The sequence below is a fragment of the Sinocyclocheilus rhinocerous genome, unplaced genomic scaffold, assembly GCF_001515625.1.
Source record: "Sinocyclocheilus rhinocerous isolate Xijiao unplaced genomic scaffold, SAMN03320098_v1.1 scaffold62, whole genome shotgun sequence".
NCBI classification, from domain to species: Eukaryota; Metazoa; Chordata; class Actinopteri; order Cypriniformes; family Cyprinidae; genus Sinocyclocheilus; species Sinocyclocheilus rhinocerous.
Window position 1 is genome coordinate 1,788,861 of NW_015656585.1, and position 15,683 is coordinate 1,804,543.

Sequence of the window (15,683 nt, forward strand, 5' to 3'; positions counted from 1 at the left end):
CATGAATTGATGTTCATATATATATATATATATATATATTTATAACATTAAAATATTTAAAATGCATTAATATTTGACATGAAACTTTTTTTATGATTTATAAAAAATAAAAAATTTAGTTCATATTTATAATAAAATGAATGCCTAATATTTGCTGCTGAAAGTTTCTGACACTGATCTGGACCACACTGGTATTAAATCATTCTTGGATATATTCTGTTCTCCAAAGAGCTGTCGAGTTGCTTCAGCCATCCCCTCACACAGATAAGCTCAGCTTTGCTCTGAGGGGTTATGGACGTGTACTCAGGTAAAACTCACTTCGTACAACTATGCCATCAGTCATTTCATCTATAGCAATGCTATTAGATTTATTACTGCGAAATAATGTTTTTTTCTTATGTTGTTGTCAGTGATGATGGACAGTGGGAAGAAGCAGTGCGTATTTATTCCTCCACACCACTAGAGGAGCTGCATGATCTCATTGGGCTGGCGCTTGCCTATTTCAGAATCGGTCGCATGCCAGAAAGTGTTCAGGGTGAGCAGTCATTGCCATTTCGCGATTGTTGACTGTTACCATCAATGCCTTCTGAAAGTACTCAAGCTTGTGATTGTGTATGTTTCTGAGGGTGTTTGTGTGCCTATTTCCAGCCTATGAGAAAGCCCTCGCAGTTGCCTCTAGCGAGAAGGAAAAGGCCTGTATACTCACTGCACTGGCCCTGATACAGCACAGGCTGGGCAACATTGATCATGCCAAAACTCTTCTCTTCAAGTGGTAACATAATGACTCAACTGTCTCAGAGCAACACGTTTTCTGCTTTAGCCATCAAAAGCAAAGCCTTTCTCCTCTTGTTTATGTTTGTGTGTGTGTGTAGCTCCATGCTGAAAGAGCCTGTCTCAGAGAGTCTGCAGTGTCTGTGTTCTCTGGGTTTGGTTCATGGGGATGTGACCCTGGCAAGTGCTACGCTTACTGAGCTGCTAAAACTGGGGGAACGTGTAGGAGGCGCTGTGGAGGAGCGCTGTCTGCTCACTTGCACCCTGCTGGCTCTGCAGGGCAACTATAGCGGCGTACACAGGGAGGCTGCTAGGGCTATACACAGGTAATTTATAATATTTAGAGATACGGTGTCTCCTAATTTGATACAATGTGATAAAACAACAAGAATCTATTTCTTTTGCTTCTGTGTTAATCTGAGTTTTTGTTTTAATGCAACAAACAATACTATAAATTATCATTGTCCAAAAATCTTTCTTCACATATCTATTATATAGTATATTAGTATTTTAAAGCAAAAGTACATATTATATTAAGTACGATTCATTTTAAGATATCAGATATGTCTGATTACCTGTAATTTTGTTGCATAGCATCTTTCATCATGATTCCCTCAATAAGGGAATTATATTACTGTCTTTATATTATTAAATTAATACTTTCATACATCAAAGGACACATTAAATTGATCAAAAGTGAACTTCCTGTTCATGAAAGAATCCTGAAAAATGTAGCATGGTTTATAAAAAAAAATAAAAAAAAATGAAGCAGCGAAACTGTTTTCAATATTGACAATAATAATAAATGTTTCTTGAGCAGCTAATCAGCCATACTAAAATTATTTGGAATGACTGGAGGAATGACTGCTTAATATTGAGCTTTGGTATCACAGGATTAAATTAAATTTTAAGATGTATGTAAATAGAAAAAAGTTATTTTAAATTGTAATAGTATTTCACAATATTACTGTTTTTACTGTATTTTTGACCAAATAAATGCAGCCTTAGTGAGCATAAGAGACTTATTTAAAAAACATTACAAATCTTACTGACATCAACATTTATTATTACATTACATTATATTATATTATATTATATTATAAAATGGCTAGTTGTTGCAGAAAAATAGCTTGGAGTCAGATTGAGATCAAAATAGACTTTTAGTTGTTGCTGATCAGCTAAAGCCCGGACTCTTCACTTATTGAATATTCGTTATGTCTTGTTGAGTAGGGAATTGAGGACTTTAATTAAATTAAATGCTTCTCTTTATTTGTCCAATAGCAAGTGACCTTTCAATGTCCTCCTTTAATCTACATTCTACAAAGGTTTGAAAACACTCAAATGCTATTAAAGGGAAGATGCTTTAATCTAATTAACCTCAGGTATGAATCATTGCATCCAAATGCCAAATGAGGTACCAGAACACCCCAGAATAACAAGAATTCTTCTTTTACTTCTGTGAGCCATTTTTTATTATAAAAAAATATGTGTTTGACATCTGCTATGTTGTAGGAACCCAGGAAATCCTTCTCTCTGGGCTCTTCTCTCCAGACTGGTCCCACAGTACTGCCCCAACAAAGCCAATGTAAGTATTCTCACATCGGCTTTCGCACATATTTTAGGAGAAAGGGAATAGTTCACCTGTTATGAAAGTATTGACCGTAAGTGTTCTTATTTTCATCAGGGAGGTGCTGTGGCTGGCAGTGTGGCGTGTCATGCCAGCTTGACGCTTGGAAAGGTAATTTAACATTTGTGGATGGATGAACTCTTGTGTCAAGTTCTGTGTCCATTAAAGAGTTCAACTCTTTTCATCTGTAGAGGGCGTTGCTGTACAGTGGAGTGAATCAATTGGCCTCAGGCCGGCACTCTGGTGAGGACAGAAGACTCAACGCTCTGAAAACAATCCAGAGAGCTGTGCTGCTGTGCCCAGGTAAACTGAGTTACAATCAGACACTCTGGATCAGTTCTGAAGTTAGCTGCTAAACAAGTTACTAACTCTAAGATTCAAAAACAGACTTTCCAAGACCCATATCTCATAATTCCCTAACACAGACTAATAGCAGACTTCCAGACCAAGACTAGACCCTTTGAGGCCCAGGACACTGACCAAAATCTCTTTTCAGGAAGTCAGTTCTCTTAGTAAAATGACATACTGTAATAGTGACCTTAAAGTGTGGGACCCTTGAAATATACAAACCAGAATTTATGCCAGAGTTGTAATGAGCTTTGGCTTCTTGTTCAGGAAGGTTATTAATGCAGTTTTGGACAGAACACAGTCTTCTATAACCCTAAAACGATTAAAAAATATTCAATTTGGATAGTAAGAACCTTGCATTAAACGTGTCAGCAGGAGTATGTGCCAAGTGTAATGCAGAGAGGCCTATGTGAAAAGTTTGAGATGAGAGAGGAGACGCTGAGACATCGATATATCAGCCAGATGAAAGATTTGTCTGCTGCCTAAGTCGGATGGCAGTGATTCAGTGATGGATTGATGTGACCTCTGTCTTTCTCTCTGTATGACAAATGCAGACGATCCTGCTGGGTGGGCGGGGCTAATGGCTGCCTGTCACACAGAGAACACTGCATGCTTACTCCAAGGCTCCGCCCCTCGCAGAGAAGATCTGGAGAGGGCGCACATGACACTGGTGTCTGAAAAAGGTCAGTGAGACTTGAGAATGTCATTTCAGTGTATTTGAATATATGCTGATGGGAGCATGGTTTTAAAACTATGTGCTGTGTCTACGGTCTGTTCTCAGTGAAGGGCCTGCAGGCAGAGGATGGGCTCTTGGCTCAGGCTCTGGAGGGATGGGTGCTGCAGCAGGCCGTGACTGGACTCAAACAGAGTGGCCAATATGACCAGGCAGAGACTCTCTGCTCCCAGGTACACACACACACACACACACACACACGCATGCTTTCTCTTTCTATGTCACGCTGTCCCCTACTGATGAGTCTCTCTTGTGTGAATTGGGCACAGGTCCAGACACAGACAGGCTGACCTGTTCTTGTGTTTCAAAGCAGAACAGTTTCATGCGCTGACACGGCACCATCTGTCTAATATCCATATATTGTGGCTGTCTATCTGCTCATAATGCTTGAGCTGTTCCCCTTTGAGGTGTATTTGTAGAACAGGAGTGTCCAGTCTTGCTCCTGAAGGGCCAGTGTCCTAGCCAATGAATATTCATGATACTGCATTTAAAATCTAAATGAAAAATACTATATGTAAACTATATGATTTAAACTAAATCGGCAGATTTTGTAATGCTCGTGAGAGATGACAGTCACTACATGCTTCTCACAGTGAATGGCTGCTGCCTGCTGTTTGATGCTTCTCGTTTGCATAAATTTGAGCTTTTCCCAACAGTTAGATGCTCTTGGTCGCTCTAAACAGGTTCTTCAATTCACTGTCAATCCCATAGCTCCAGTACAAAAGAGTTGAAACTCTGCTCCACTCACTCGTTGCCAATGGACACATACCGCAAAACTTGAAATAGAGGTGTCAGACAAAGGAAACATTGAATATGTGCAGTGTCGAGGGCCTCCAGGAGCACGGTTGAAAACCACTGATCAAAATTAACTGGTTTTATAGAACTCAAAATGCTATTTTATGTCAGACTGCATTAGGTTTCACCAATGAAAGTATTTGTTAATGGTTAGATCTAAGTGGATCTTTAAAGGGGTCATGAAATGCCTTTGTTTTTTATTTTGTACTGTTCTCTGAGGTCCACTTACAATGTTATCAAGATTTTTACATCAAAAACATAATTTAGAAGTAATAGGCTATTTTCTGTTCTGTTTTTAACTCCCCTCATCTGAATGCTCTGTTTGAATAGGCGTGGTGAATTGTAGACTCAAAAGTAAACGCCCACTGCTATGATTGGCTAATAGTTGTGTATGTTTGACAGCCTACGTCCTTTACAAATGGAACTGCTGTGATTTATGTTAAAACACATAAATACTCATATCAAACGCAATAGTGATCATGTAATAAAGACAGTTACTCACACTTGTGTGTTTTGCGACATTACTGCCGGATCCAATATAGTCGGCGCAGCATCATCTTTTAGTTTCAATCTTTCTGAAAATCCTGCGTCGAATTGTGCCTTGTTTGTAAACGAATCCATGGTAAAATGAAGTGAACAAAGGACCAAGTTCTTACTGACGCGGTCTGGATCTTCAGTAAAAATAAAGTTAATCCACTTTTTCCTAACGTTGCGATCAGAAGAAAGGCAATGCAAAGACTGTTTCCCCCCCCCACAACTTGGCACTGCACAGCGTCTTGTTGTCTTCGGAGCCATCTTTTATCGTTTGGTTTCTGTGCATTCGCCTCTCTCGTAAACACTACATGTACAAATCAGTGGGCTGGGCTAAACAGGCAGCGATGTAGAAGCAGGCGTTGATCTTCTTCTGCGGAGACAGTGTTTAGCCACACTATTGCATTATAGTCATACATTCCATAAGCTGTCGTCTAGGCAGACTGGCTTCAGTATAAGCTGTTTTTAGACTAACGAGAAAGTTTTGAGTTCTGAAACTTGCAGGATGTTTTTATAGTACAGTGACCTCTTATATGTCAAAAGATCAAGGGAATTTTGGTCGCTAAGTTCATGTCACCTTTAAGGTAACAATTACCATTTTAGTGTTTACCGTTTTCAGTGTTGCAATTCTAGAAAGTCTCCTGAGCATGACGAAAAAAATATACATTGAGTGATATACAATTCATATACAATTTGAGTCACAAGTCTTTTAAAGGTATAGTAAAATATGTTTAAAATGATGTACACTCACATGACTCTGGTCATATCAGTGGCTTTGAAAAAGCTCTTTTATTTACCCACCTTCCCCCACTCCTGGTGGCCACCATGTTGAGATCATGACATTTGTGTTTTGCAAGTTTAATAGCACAAATATCAGACAAGCTTAACTCAAATTCTGATATTTTCCTTGGAACATCATCATATGTTGCACACCAGTCAACCTGTGGTAATGATAAGACATTAAAGCTGGTAAGAAGCAGAGAAGCTAATGCTGTCATACTGGCTAGGAAGTAACACTTAAACATGTAATTACTTTATGCCCATTTAACTGTTTGTATACTTTCCTCTTCCTCTCTCAGGTTCTGAGTGTATCTCCAGAGCAACCTGTGGTGTTCCTGATGTTAAGGCAGGTTCAGTGTGAGCACCTCCTGTTGTCTGACGCCAGTAACTGTGTTCCTCCTGCGGTACTGGATCAGCTCAGCGCTGCTGTCATGGCCAACCACACATCTGTGTCCGCCTGGCATGTATGTACATTCAGCATCTCACTGAGGAGAGCTTGGTGTCAAGATTGATTTCATAGTAAAAGTCAATGTGAATGTGCATCTTGCTATGTTATATGTATTTAATTTTAAATGCTGCCTTTTTGGTTTCCCCTGGTCTGAATGTGTTTCACACACTTTATTAAATCACACAGGAGATTTTCAATGAAACCAACAAATGTTTTTATATTTTATATAGAAAGGAGGTTTAACCAGGTTTACTCATTGTTAATTTGATCTTGCTGTCTCTCAGTGGTTGGCAGAAGTGTACCGTTCTCAGGGTCTGCTGGCTCAGGCCTCTGTGGCATATAGACAGAGTCTTCAGCTGGCCTCTCAGCTCGGTGACCACATTGGAAAGATGAGCAGTCTGCTCCGACTAGCCCTGCTGGCACTCATGCCGTGTTTGGTGAGTACCAGATTAATCTTGTACAGGGAAATTGGGGAAATGGGCACAGATTTCTCAGACACTTTTTTATACTATACAGTGTGGCCTGAATGACTTAAATAATTTTTTGTATTTAAACACAGACGTAAACAGACAAATTTTGAAAAAAGTAAATAATATAAAAAAAATATAATATAATATAAATTGTCGATATATCTGTGTGTGTGTGTATATTTATGTATTAAGTTTAAATGTCAAACACAAAGTCTACAAATGGTCTCAGACTTCAGATTCAGCTGCTTCCATTTTGTCACCTTCAAGCAGTAACTAATTTACCTGAATATTAATGACTGAAGAAAAATGCAGAATTGTTAAAAGTAGCACGGCTTTCTTTGTGAAAATAGATTTATTTTGTTTGCTGTGCTTTCTTCGAATAGTTCTTCTTGTAGATGGAGTACCTCTAGACAGCTGTCAAACCTTGCGAATCCCAAGTCTTTACGTTAGATCAGAGGATGTGCAGTGGGATTTCAAACGCAAATATATGGCAGCCGCAGTCTGAATCCTGTCCTAACCGTCTGTTAGACAGAGAGGAATGGTTTACTCAGGGTAGATTCAGCTCATAATAACTCATGAGATCACTGTGTGATAATCCTGCAGTCTTCATAAAACACTGACTGGATGGATGAACAGCTATGAAAAGTTGTTCAAACAAGCATGTTCTGTAATATGGCAGACAATCATGCGGCAAACCTGATGAAAGAAAGGAGTCCTATTGTAGTGCTGTTGACAGACTAATAGTGGAAAGTTAAACACAAGGTTATCAGACCACTCTGTGCTCATTCCAATGTGTTTGGTTAATTTAACTTTTAATTATAATTCCATAAAATACCATTTAAAAATTTGGGGACAGTAAGATGGTGTTTTGAAAGCAATGAATAGTTTTATTCAGCAAGGATGCATTAAATTGATCAAAAGTGACAGTAAAGACATTTTAAAGACATGTTATAAAAGATTTCTATTTCAAATAAATGGTGTTATTTTGAACTTTCTATTCAGCAAAGAACTCTGAAAAAATAAACGTATCACAAATTAACACAAAAATATATAGCAGCACAATAGTTTTCAACATGAATAGTAAAAAGAAATTGGAGTAATGGCTGCTTAAAAGCAATCACATAATTTATTTATTTATATATTTATTGTGTACAATTTCTAAATAATTTTTTACTACATTTGTAATACATTTGGATCTGGTATTTTTCTTAACGTTTTCCTTGTCACATTTTAAATTAGTTTGTCTGCTAGTGTCTGTATGACCTAATACGCTAATAAAAATGGAAATTATTATTTTGGGCTAAGCCTTTTACAGCACCATCAGGCATCTTTCTTGCACATTTTCCCCTTTTTTCTCTGCTTCCTCTTCCTCCCTCCCTTTTCTTTTTGTCTATCCCCCTCCCCTCCATCCACTGTCAGCGTATTGCCTTCATTTTAGCTGACTGCAGCTTTGCCTGCTAAATTGAATTAGTCACTTTGTGGCTAGCCTTTCATTACTTTTAATTAAAGCGTGTCAGCCTTCAGCGTATCCAGACTCCGGTCATATATTAGTCTGAACTTTGCCAGCTAAAATACATCTAAAATCCTGAAATCCTTGTTTTAGAAGGTTTTTTAATTACTCATTCCATTGCACAAACTTTACAGACCATTCTACAATGCAAGGAAACACTGTGTAAAGATGTCTACTTGTACTTCTGACAACAGGCTGGTGTCTGTGTCTCTGAGTGGAAGGATCTGGTGTTGGAGGCCAGCACTGAAGTCTTAAAGATGGGCAGCTCACCAGTAGCTCTGCTCTTCCAAGCCTTACTGCAGTTCTCTATAAAGATGGGTGCCAGGTAGAGCCATTTCACAAAGCACAAGTTACTTTTTTGCCAGTCTCTTGCTGCATATGAGAGGATTTTTGCATATAGCTTTAGTAGGGTTTTGTGTTCACATTTATTGTCACCCTGACATTGTCAACATGTCAGATCAGTCATGCCACATGTTTGTATTTCATTGTTTGCCTCCTCTTGGCATTGCATTCTTATTTAGTCTATTTAAATATGAAATATATCACCTTTATTCATGATATCAGAGGTTAAACTGGGTCCGGATCAGATTAATAATGGTTTGTTCTTCTACAGGGAAACCCGTCGCCTGTTGGAGAAAATAGTTTATGCTTCAGCCTCAGGCGGCTCTGAAACAATAGCGTCAGTGGCACGCTGGTACCTCCTGCGCCACCTGCACGCCAAAGATGACCTGGAGCTGATAGATGTGAGCAGTTGCATTCACTCGCTCTACTTGAAAACAAATGAGTAACTCAGGCTTGTGTTGCCCTTATCAGATTTGATTCCAATGTAATAAAGCGTACTGAAAGTTCAGCTTCAGCTACCTACTATATTAAGATTAATACCTATTTAATACCTATAGTAATACAGTGTTTCATTATCCATTTTGTTATTTTTTGTGCTGTCAAATGATTAATTAATCACATCCAAAATAAGTTTTGTTTACATAATATGTGTGTACTGTGTATATTTTAATATATAAACATGACATATTTTTCTTAAATATATACATGCATGTGTGCATTTATATATACATAATATAAATATACATAGTACACACAAATATTATGTACATAAAAACTTATTTTGGATGCGATTAATTGCGATTGACTACACTAATTATTTTATAAATGTACTTTTTTTCAAATTGCTTCAACGGTTATTGTAATTGTCCCTATAGTAATACAGTGTTTCATTATCCATTTTGTTATTTTTAGTGCTGTCAAATGATTAATTAATTAATCACATCCAAAATAAGTTTTGTTTACATAATATGTGTGTACTGTGTATATTTTAATATATAAACATGACATATTTTTCTTAAATATATACATGCATGTGTGCATTTATATATACATAATATAAATATACATAGTACACACAAATATTATGTACATAAAAACTTATTTTGGATGCGATTAATTGCGATTGACTACACTAATTATTTTATAAATGTACTTTTTTTCAAATTGCTTCAACGGTTATTGTAATTGTCTGAATGGTAACTATTGGCCATCTAATACAGTTAATGAGATGAATGAACTACATTCACAAGCTCAAGCTTTGTATTTAAAAGGGTCATGACATGATAAATACATTTTTCCAGAGTTTTTGATATATAAGAATTATTTGTACCATTAAACATCCTGCAAATGTCATAGCTTACAACATCACCAGTATCAAAAAAAAAAAAAAAAAAGGAACTAACCAAGTTCCAAAACCGTCTTATTTGGATATTGTGGGATTTGTGACTTCACACAGGCAAATACATTTTCATATGACTACGTCTAGAACATCGATGAAATATTTTACATCATCGTACTATACGCCCCACCCACTGGCATTCAGTCTGATGCTTGTGCTTGTTCACTTTCTAACGTACTCCATGCGCTTGAGCTACTCCTGACAACAGGACAAATGGAAGAGTAAAGGAATACTTACTTTAATGCGTTTGGTTTAAACAAACATTTGCGTCTGTAGAGCCTTCAGAAGGTCCCCAGCGTCATTTTATACAGAGGGTCAGAGTGAGGGTTCAAAACAGTCATTTTTCAAATATATGACTGTTAAAGTGAATATGAAGTGAACCACAAGTTACACATTAAAATAATTTTATAAATCCATGTCATGACCCCTTTAAGAATGGCATTGTGTTTTGGGCTTGTAGACTCTGTTGGTGAAGGCAACAGCAGAAGGAGACCGCAGACTGGTGGATTTCCACAGACGCCTTTACCCATCCAGCTGAGACAGTCCACCATCCTCACATCCCTCAGGAGACCTGCATTTCACCATTGTTCTGCTTCATCTCTTGCACACTGAGCAGTTTACTCACCGATCAATGTTTACAAATCTGAAAGTCTTTACATGACCAAGTACATTTCATTATGTACGGATATATCTGCTAAGCTAATTTAAAAAGACACTTGATCTATATGAATGGCTCTTTTAATAGCAGTTTATGGTATAACTGAATTAGCCTATGCTCACTGTATTGCAATCACATGAGCGTTGATACATGAAAAATTACATTAATGATTCATGATTATTTTTATGTGCCTTACCCAAAGCGACAGTTTTTCGCCATTATTACTATCACCATAAGGCTCAGCTGACTATACTAAATCTACTGCTATTGCGATTATGTAACTCAAAAGAGTCATTGCTTCAGATCCAAAATCACTATTGGGCACATTTGAAAGTGCAGCAGTGGGATATCTGCTCTTCAGATTGTCTGTTTATGGTCAGAGAAACCAAGAATTCAAATGAATTGCTTTTTATCTGATGCATCATTATCTTTGCCCTACAGAAGCAAAGGCAGAACTAATTAACCTCTGTTTTTCCTCACTGTCATTTCCAAATAACTGACTTTACTCATCTCTGCAGAACGGTCGACTGGGCTGATTGAGGGCTATTGAGTCCCAGAAATACTGAAGCACATATCCAAAACAGAAAAAAAGTGGGAAATAACAATAATTGTTTATCATGTTGGGTGTATTTATGCTTTGCAATTATGCATTGTTGGCTTGGAAAATTAAATGAAAACAAAGCGATCTTGTTTGTTTATTCTAGCATTCATTACAATCAATACTGGCCTGGGGACGTGCAGACAAACACAGAACAATTCATCTTCATAATCATTCAGTATTGAGCCTGCATGAGTATTGTGCTTCTAATCTTGGATTTGTCGTAATTGTACCTTGATTGAATTTCATCAACTATGATTGTTCACTCAGAATCTGATTTTAAAGTCTGGTCCAGCAAAAAGAGATTTAAAGGAAATGACCTCACGACTAAAGCTGACTAAATCCTTTTTTTTTCAATCTAGAAAACAAATGTAGAGCTTATTTGATTGTATTGTCCTCTGCCCACATTCTGCTGAATCATACTTGGTGTTCTCACACAGGCTGTATATTCCAGCATATTTGTCTTCTAAAAGAATGATCCAGTCAGGGCTCCTTCAGTCCATCCATGTTTCTCTGGATCTGTCTGATATCTCGTTGCAGCTCTCCTTTGTCCAGCTTGGCTTTGGTGTTGCCAATGTGTCTCAGAGACGCAATGGCATCATGAACCGCATGGAACCCTGGCAAATATAATAGAGGAGATCACCTTCAGAAAGCTGTGGGAGCATTACCTCTGTGGCAGAAGTGTGTGTTAGATGTCTCATCAATAATGCATCACCTGCCTTCAGTCCGTCACAGGAGTCTCAAAGAGAATTTGAGAGCAGAAATCATGTAAGGCCGGAGGTTACAATGATTGTGAATTCTTTGTTCTGTTTGTTTATTGAGGTTGATTTGGTCTTTTGTACTGAATGCCTGGAAAACGGTGTAATCTGTCAATCCATAACTTTTAGAAACAGGAAGGAAATATAGATAAACTAATAAATGTCATATCTGCTAGGGTGGAAGATGCCCAGCAGGCTTGCCTGTACATTAAGCTTCAAATGATGCTAAAATACTGATTAAGTCCCAATTTGGGCCTTGTTTTCTATTAGCACTTTAATTTTACAAGCAAACAGCCACAAGAGAGATAAATTGGGCCGCTCATTTTGGTTGGTATTGCATGGCAGGCAGCTAGAACACAATCTTTCCAGTCTGTTTTTATGTGATGTGCTAGTTTACTGTTCAGATTTGGGCTTTCAATGATTTGTCAATTCAGAGGTGTGGGCAGAGAGGCACTAAATATGATGGAGTAAAAAGGTCTATATCATACTTAAGCTTTTCATATACAGTTTGGAGTCCAAACTTTTGAATGGTAGTTAACAAGTTGAGATGTTCTAAGGGCTTATTATGGTTATGTCATCCTATTGTAAGACTTGCCTGACTGGTACTCCCTCCTCATCTGTTCTAGTTCTTCTCTGAAGCACTGCTCCAAAGTGTTGATCTTGCTGCTGAGTTTGCTCTCTGAGCGCTTGGTCCTGTCTGAAGATCGCACCTTCTCCAACTGTGCCTCCAACCTTTCCAGATGACTAAAGAGAACAGCCTGTGCTCCACAATGCAGTCAGGAGCTAATATTGTCGCTGAGATGGAGAGCATCACCTTGCACATGCCATGATGCCCATGTGGCAGCTCATAGACTGGCATTTGCACTATTTGGAGGCATATCTGGTGAGACATTGGTTCCCCTGGGAGCCATTTGGTGCTGAAACACTTGACAGTATGTGGAACTGACACTTCTCATGTTTCCTATTTACATTAGTCTCAACAGAACAAGTCCTCCTGACAGCAGATTTGATAGAGTTTGCCGGTGGAAAAGTATCGCAATAAATGATGCCAGGGCTGTCAAGTCTCTTCACTAGTGCCCTTCACATAGAAATTTTATTAGAAGAAACTAGGGGCCTAAAATAGATTTCTGCAACAGGTCTGATTATTGTTTCTTTTATCAATTAAATATTAGCAGTCCCGCAGCCCAAACCACTTGAAAACATGTCTGCCAAGTAAAAATAAATAAATGAAAAATTAAATTCACGCTTCAGTATATTCCAACTTGGCATGTCACATTTGATTATATGAGATTCAATAGTGTTTGGCCTTTTCTGTTTCTCATCTTTTCTCTTTTCTTTCGAGTATGTCAAGGAGCCATGTTTTTCTTTTATTGCTAAATACAATAACATTTTTCAAATGTACAAGAACAAGTGCCAGAGTACAAAAAAAAAAAACTAATAACATTCCATTTGAAGGAATTTTTTACAGTATGTCAGCTGTAAAACAAGAATTCATTTCTTCTTAATGAAACTTTCCATATCAAAAACATTTTTGTACAGTATGAATTCAATTAATACAAAAAAATTACAAATGGTTTCCTTGTCATTTTACAAATCACAAAAGTAATCAGTATTTATTTCAAAATGCTCCAGCAGATGTTTTACAGTCAGTATATATTTTAAGTAATTGTTTTGTGAAACTTATCGAATTTAACTGCTGTTCAGTGTAGGATCTATGTCTCACAACAGACCCACCTACATGATGGAGACACAGATCAAACCCGCACATTCCATGGAGGGTTTTCGAGGTTCGTTTCCTCAGCCATCTGCAGTCGTAAAACTCATGCCGGGTCAGTGAAGGTGAATCAAAATGCTCCAGCAGATGTTTTACAGTCAGTATATATTTTAAGTAATTGTTTTGTGAAACTTATCGAATTTAACTGCTGTTCAGAATTTGCACCAGTTCAAATCTTCAAAAAAGTTGTGTTGTGTTTTTAATGTCAATAAATTAGAATCAATTTTTGTATTGCATTGTTAATGGACATTGTTAATTGCCATTACTTGCATTGGTTAAGTGAATGATTCAATGACTCATAAAGACAGTCCACTAGTTTCATTCTTGAATGAATATTATACTCTCAAAAAGTAAAAATATAAAAGCTGTCACTGAGGCGGACCCCGAATCTTACTAATATACACACTTTAGGTATTTCACGAATTCACGCTTACATATAATTAGCTGAAGAATGGTAATGCATATTTGGCGTGCTGTCCGGGGAAGGGCTCCGAGCTCGGGAATGGCCCGAACCTAGAGTACCCCCTCCCCCCATAAGTGTAGTATGAACTCGAAGGGCGGAGGAGGGTCGCTGATAAACTGTCAATGGATAGAGGTAAGTCAGCTGTATTTATATCATGGTGTTGATTAACTTGAGTGCGCTCCACCTGTGTTAATTAGGCTAAGTATCTGACGCGCTCCTCCCAAGCCTTGTTAATAAAACATCATTAATATGTAAGATAAGATACTTTAAGATACTAATAGGCACTGTTTAAGGGTAAATATGGTACAAAGGTGTACCTTTTAAAATGGTACTGCCCCAGAGACAGCTTTTCAGAATCAGAATCAGAGTGAGCTTTATTGCCAGGTATGTTTACACATACAAGAAATTTGCTTTAGTGACAAAAGCTCCATAGTGCAACAGAATGACAGTGACAAGACAAGACACAAAATAGCAAAAACACAATATACAAAATAGACAGTTTGTATGTACAGGTATGTTATGTGCAAATTTGAAATGTAAATAAGTATGTGTGTTAAATAAATAAATGTATAGTAGTGTTGTGTGTTCTACATTGTCAAGTGTTCATGAGATGGATTGCCTGAGCCCTGAGGGAAGAGACTGTTCCTGTGCCTGGCCGTTCTGGTTTGTAGGCCTACTTTTTTTTTTTAAGAGTGTACATGTAAACCAATTATACCATGGCAGTTGCTACTGAGAAGTGGCTTTAATTGCTCTTACTTTAGATCCAGTCGTTGTATCTCCTTCTGTAAATCTCCAGTGGCGTTCCTCTGAGAAATGAACTTCTCTGACAGTGACACCTCTAGTTTTCCTATATCCTGAGACAGCTGGCAGATGACAAGACAATATAAAATACAGCTGTCATCACACTCACTTCACATGTGCATTGTTCCCATGTTCCCATGTGCATTTGACACACACACACACACACACACACACACACACAAAAACAAACAAACAAACAAACAAGCAAGCAAGCTCTGGCTGTCCTCGCCCCCTTTCATTCAGTGACACCGTTTTCCTATATTCTGAGACAGCTGGCAGATGACAAGACAATATAAAATACAGCTGTCATCACACTCACTTCACATGTGCATTGTTCCCATGTTCCCATGTGCATTTGACACACACACACACACACACACACACACACACACACAAAAACAAACAAACAAACAAACAAGCAAGCAAGCTCTGGCTGTCCTCGCCCCCTTTCATTTTCAATTACCGTTATGGTGTGTGGTGCCCACTCCCCAGAGCTAATGCACTGAAATCACTGTGATTTACTGTTACTCCCTACACAGTCACCATGCACAGACTTCAGTATTTGGATGAGAATGCTGCAGTGTCCCCAGTGCAAGAAAGGCCCACACTCATGCAATTTAATATCTAATGCACATGCTGGCTTGGTCACAATATTATTTATTTGTGTATGCCTAAGTAAAGGAAAACAAGTGCAGACATGCCAATGCCAGAAGCATGGTCTTATCATAAATCTATCTATCTATCTATCTATCTATATATATATACAGTGGGTACGGAAAGTATTCAGACCCCCTTAAATTTTTCACTCTTTGTTATAATGCAGCCATTTGCTAAAATCATTTAAGTTAATTTTTTTTCCTCATTAATGTACACACAG

General features: G+C 37.9%; 2 protein-coding genes across 3 annotated transcripts in view; one reads left to right on the forward strand and one right to left on the reverse strand.

Moving 5' to 3' along the window:
* The window catches only part of LOC107720289 (tetratricopeptide repeat protein 37-like), a 21,341-nt gene extending 9,871 nt beyond the window's left edge, over positions 1 to 11,470 (forward strand). Inside the window, exons 28-41 of one of the 2 annotated variants that reach the window (XM_016527969.1) lie at positions 230 to 307; positions 411 to 535; positions 649 to 772; positions 873 to 1,097; positions 2,284 to 2,356; positions 2,456 to 2,509; positions 2,590 to 2,701; positions 3,301 to 3,429; positions 3,528 to 3,652; positions 5,885 to 6,049; positions 6,318 to 6,470; positions 8,208 to 8,338; positions 8,627 to 8,756; positions 10,215 to 11,470. In XM_016527969.1, coding sequence (XP_016383455.1) covers positions 230 to 307; positions 411 to 535; positions 649 to 772; positions 873 to 1,097; positions 2,284 to 2,356; positions 2,456 to 2,509; positions 2,590 to 2,701; positions 3,301 to 3,429; positions 3,528 to 3,652; positions 5,885 to 6,049; positions 6,318 to 6,470; positions 8,208 to 8,338; positions 8,627 to 8,756; positions 10,215 to 10,292 — 1,702 coding nt within the window. In that variant the 3' untranslated portion in view covers positions 10,293 to 11,470. The remainder of the gene's footprint in view (positions 1 to 229; positions 308 to 410; positions 536 to 648; positions 773 to 872; positions 1,098 to 2,283; positions 2,357 to 2,455; positions 2,510 to 2,589; positions 2,702 to 3,300; positions 3,430 to 3,527; positions 3,653 to 5,884; positions 6,050 to 6,317; positions 6,471 to 8,207; positions 8,339 to 8,626; positions 8,757 to 10,214) is intronic. The other variant, XM_016527970.1, reaches the window with a different exon arrangement.
* A 5-nt stretch (positions 11,471 to 11,475) lies between these two features.
* fam81b (family with sequence similarity 81 member B) overlaps positions 11,476 to 15,683 on the reverse strand; it is a 9,233-nt gene continuing 5,025 nt past the window's right edge. Inside the window, exons 4-7 of the mRNA XM_016527850.1 lie at positions 14,762 to 14,868; positions 12,583 to 12,685; positions 12,364 to 12,526; positions 11,476 to 11,627 (exon numbers count right to left, since the gene is read on the reverse strand). Of these exons, the coding sequence (XP_016383336.1) occupies positions 11,494 to 11,627; positions 12,364 to 12,526; positions 12,583 to 12,685; positions 14,762 to 14,868 (507 nt within the window). The 3' untranslated portion in view covers positions 11,476 to 11,493. The remainder of the gene's footprint in view (positions 11,628 to 12,363; positions 12,527 to 12,582; positions 12,686 to 14,761; positions 14,869 to 15,683) is intronic.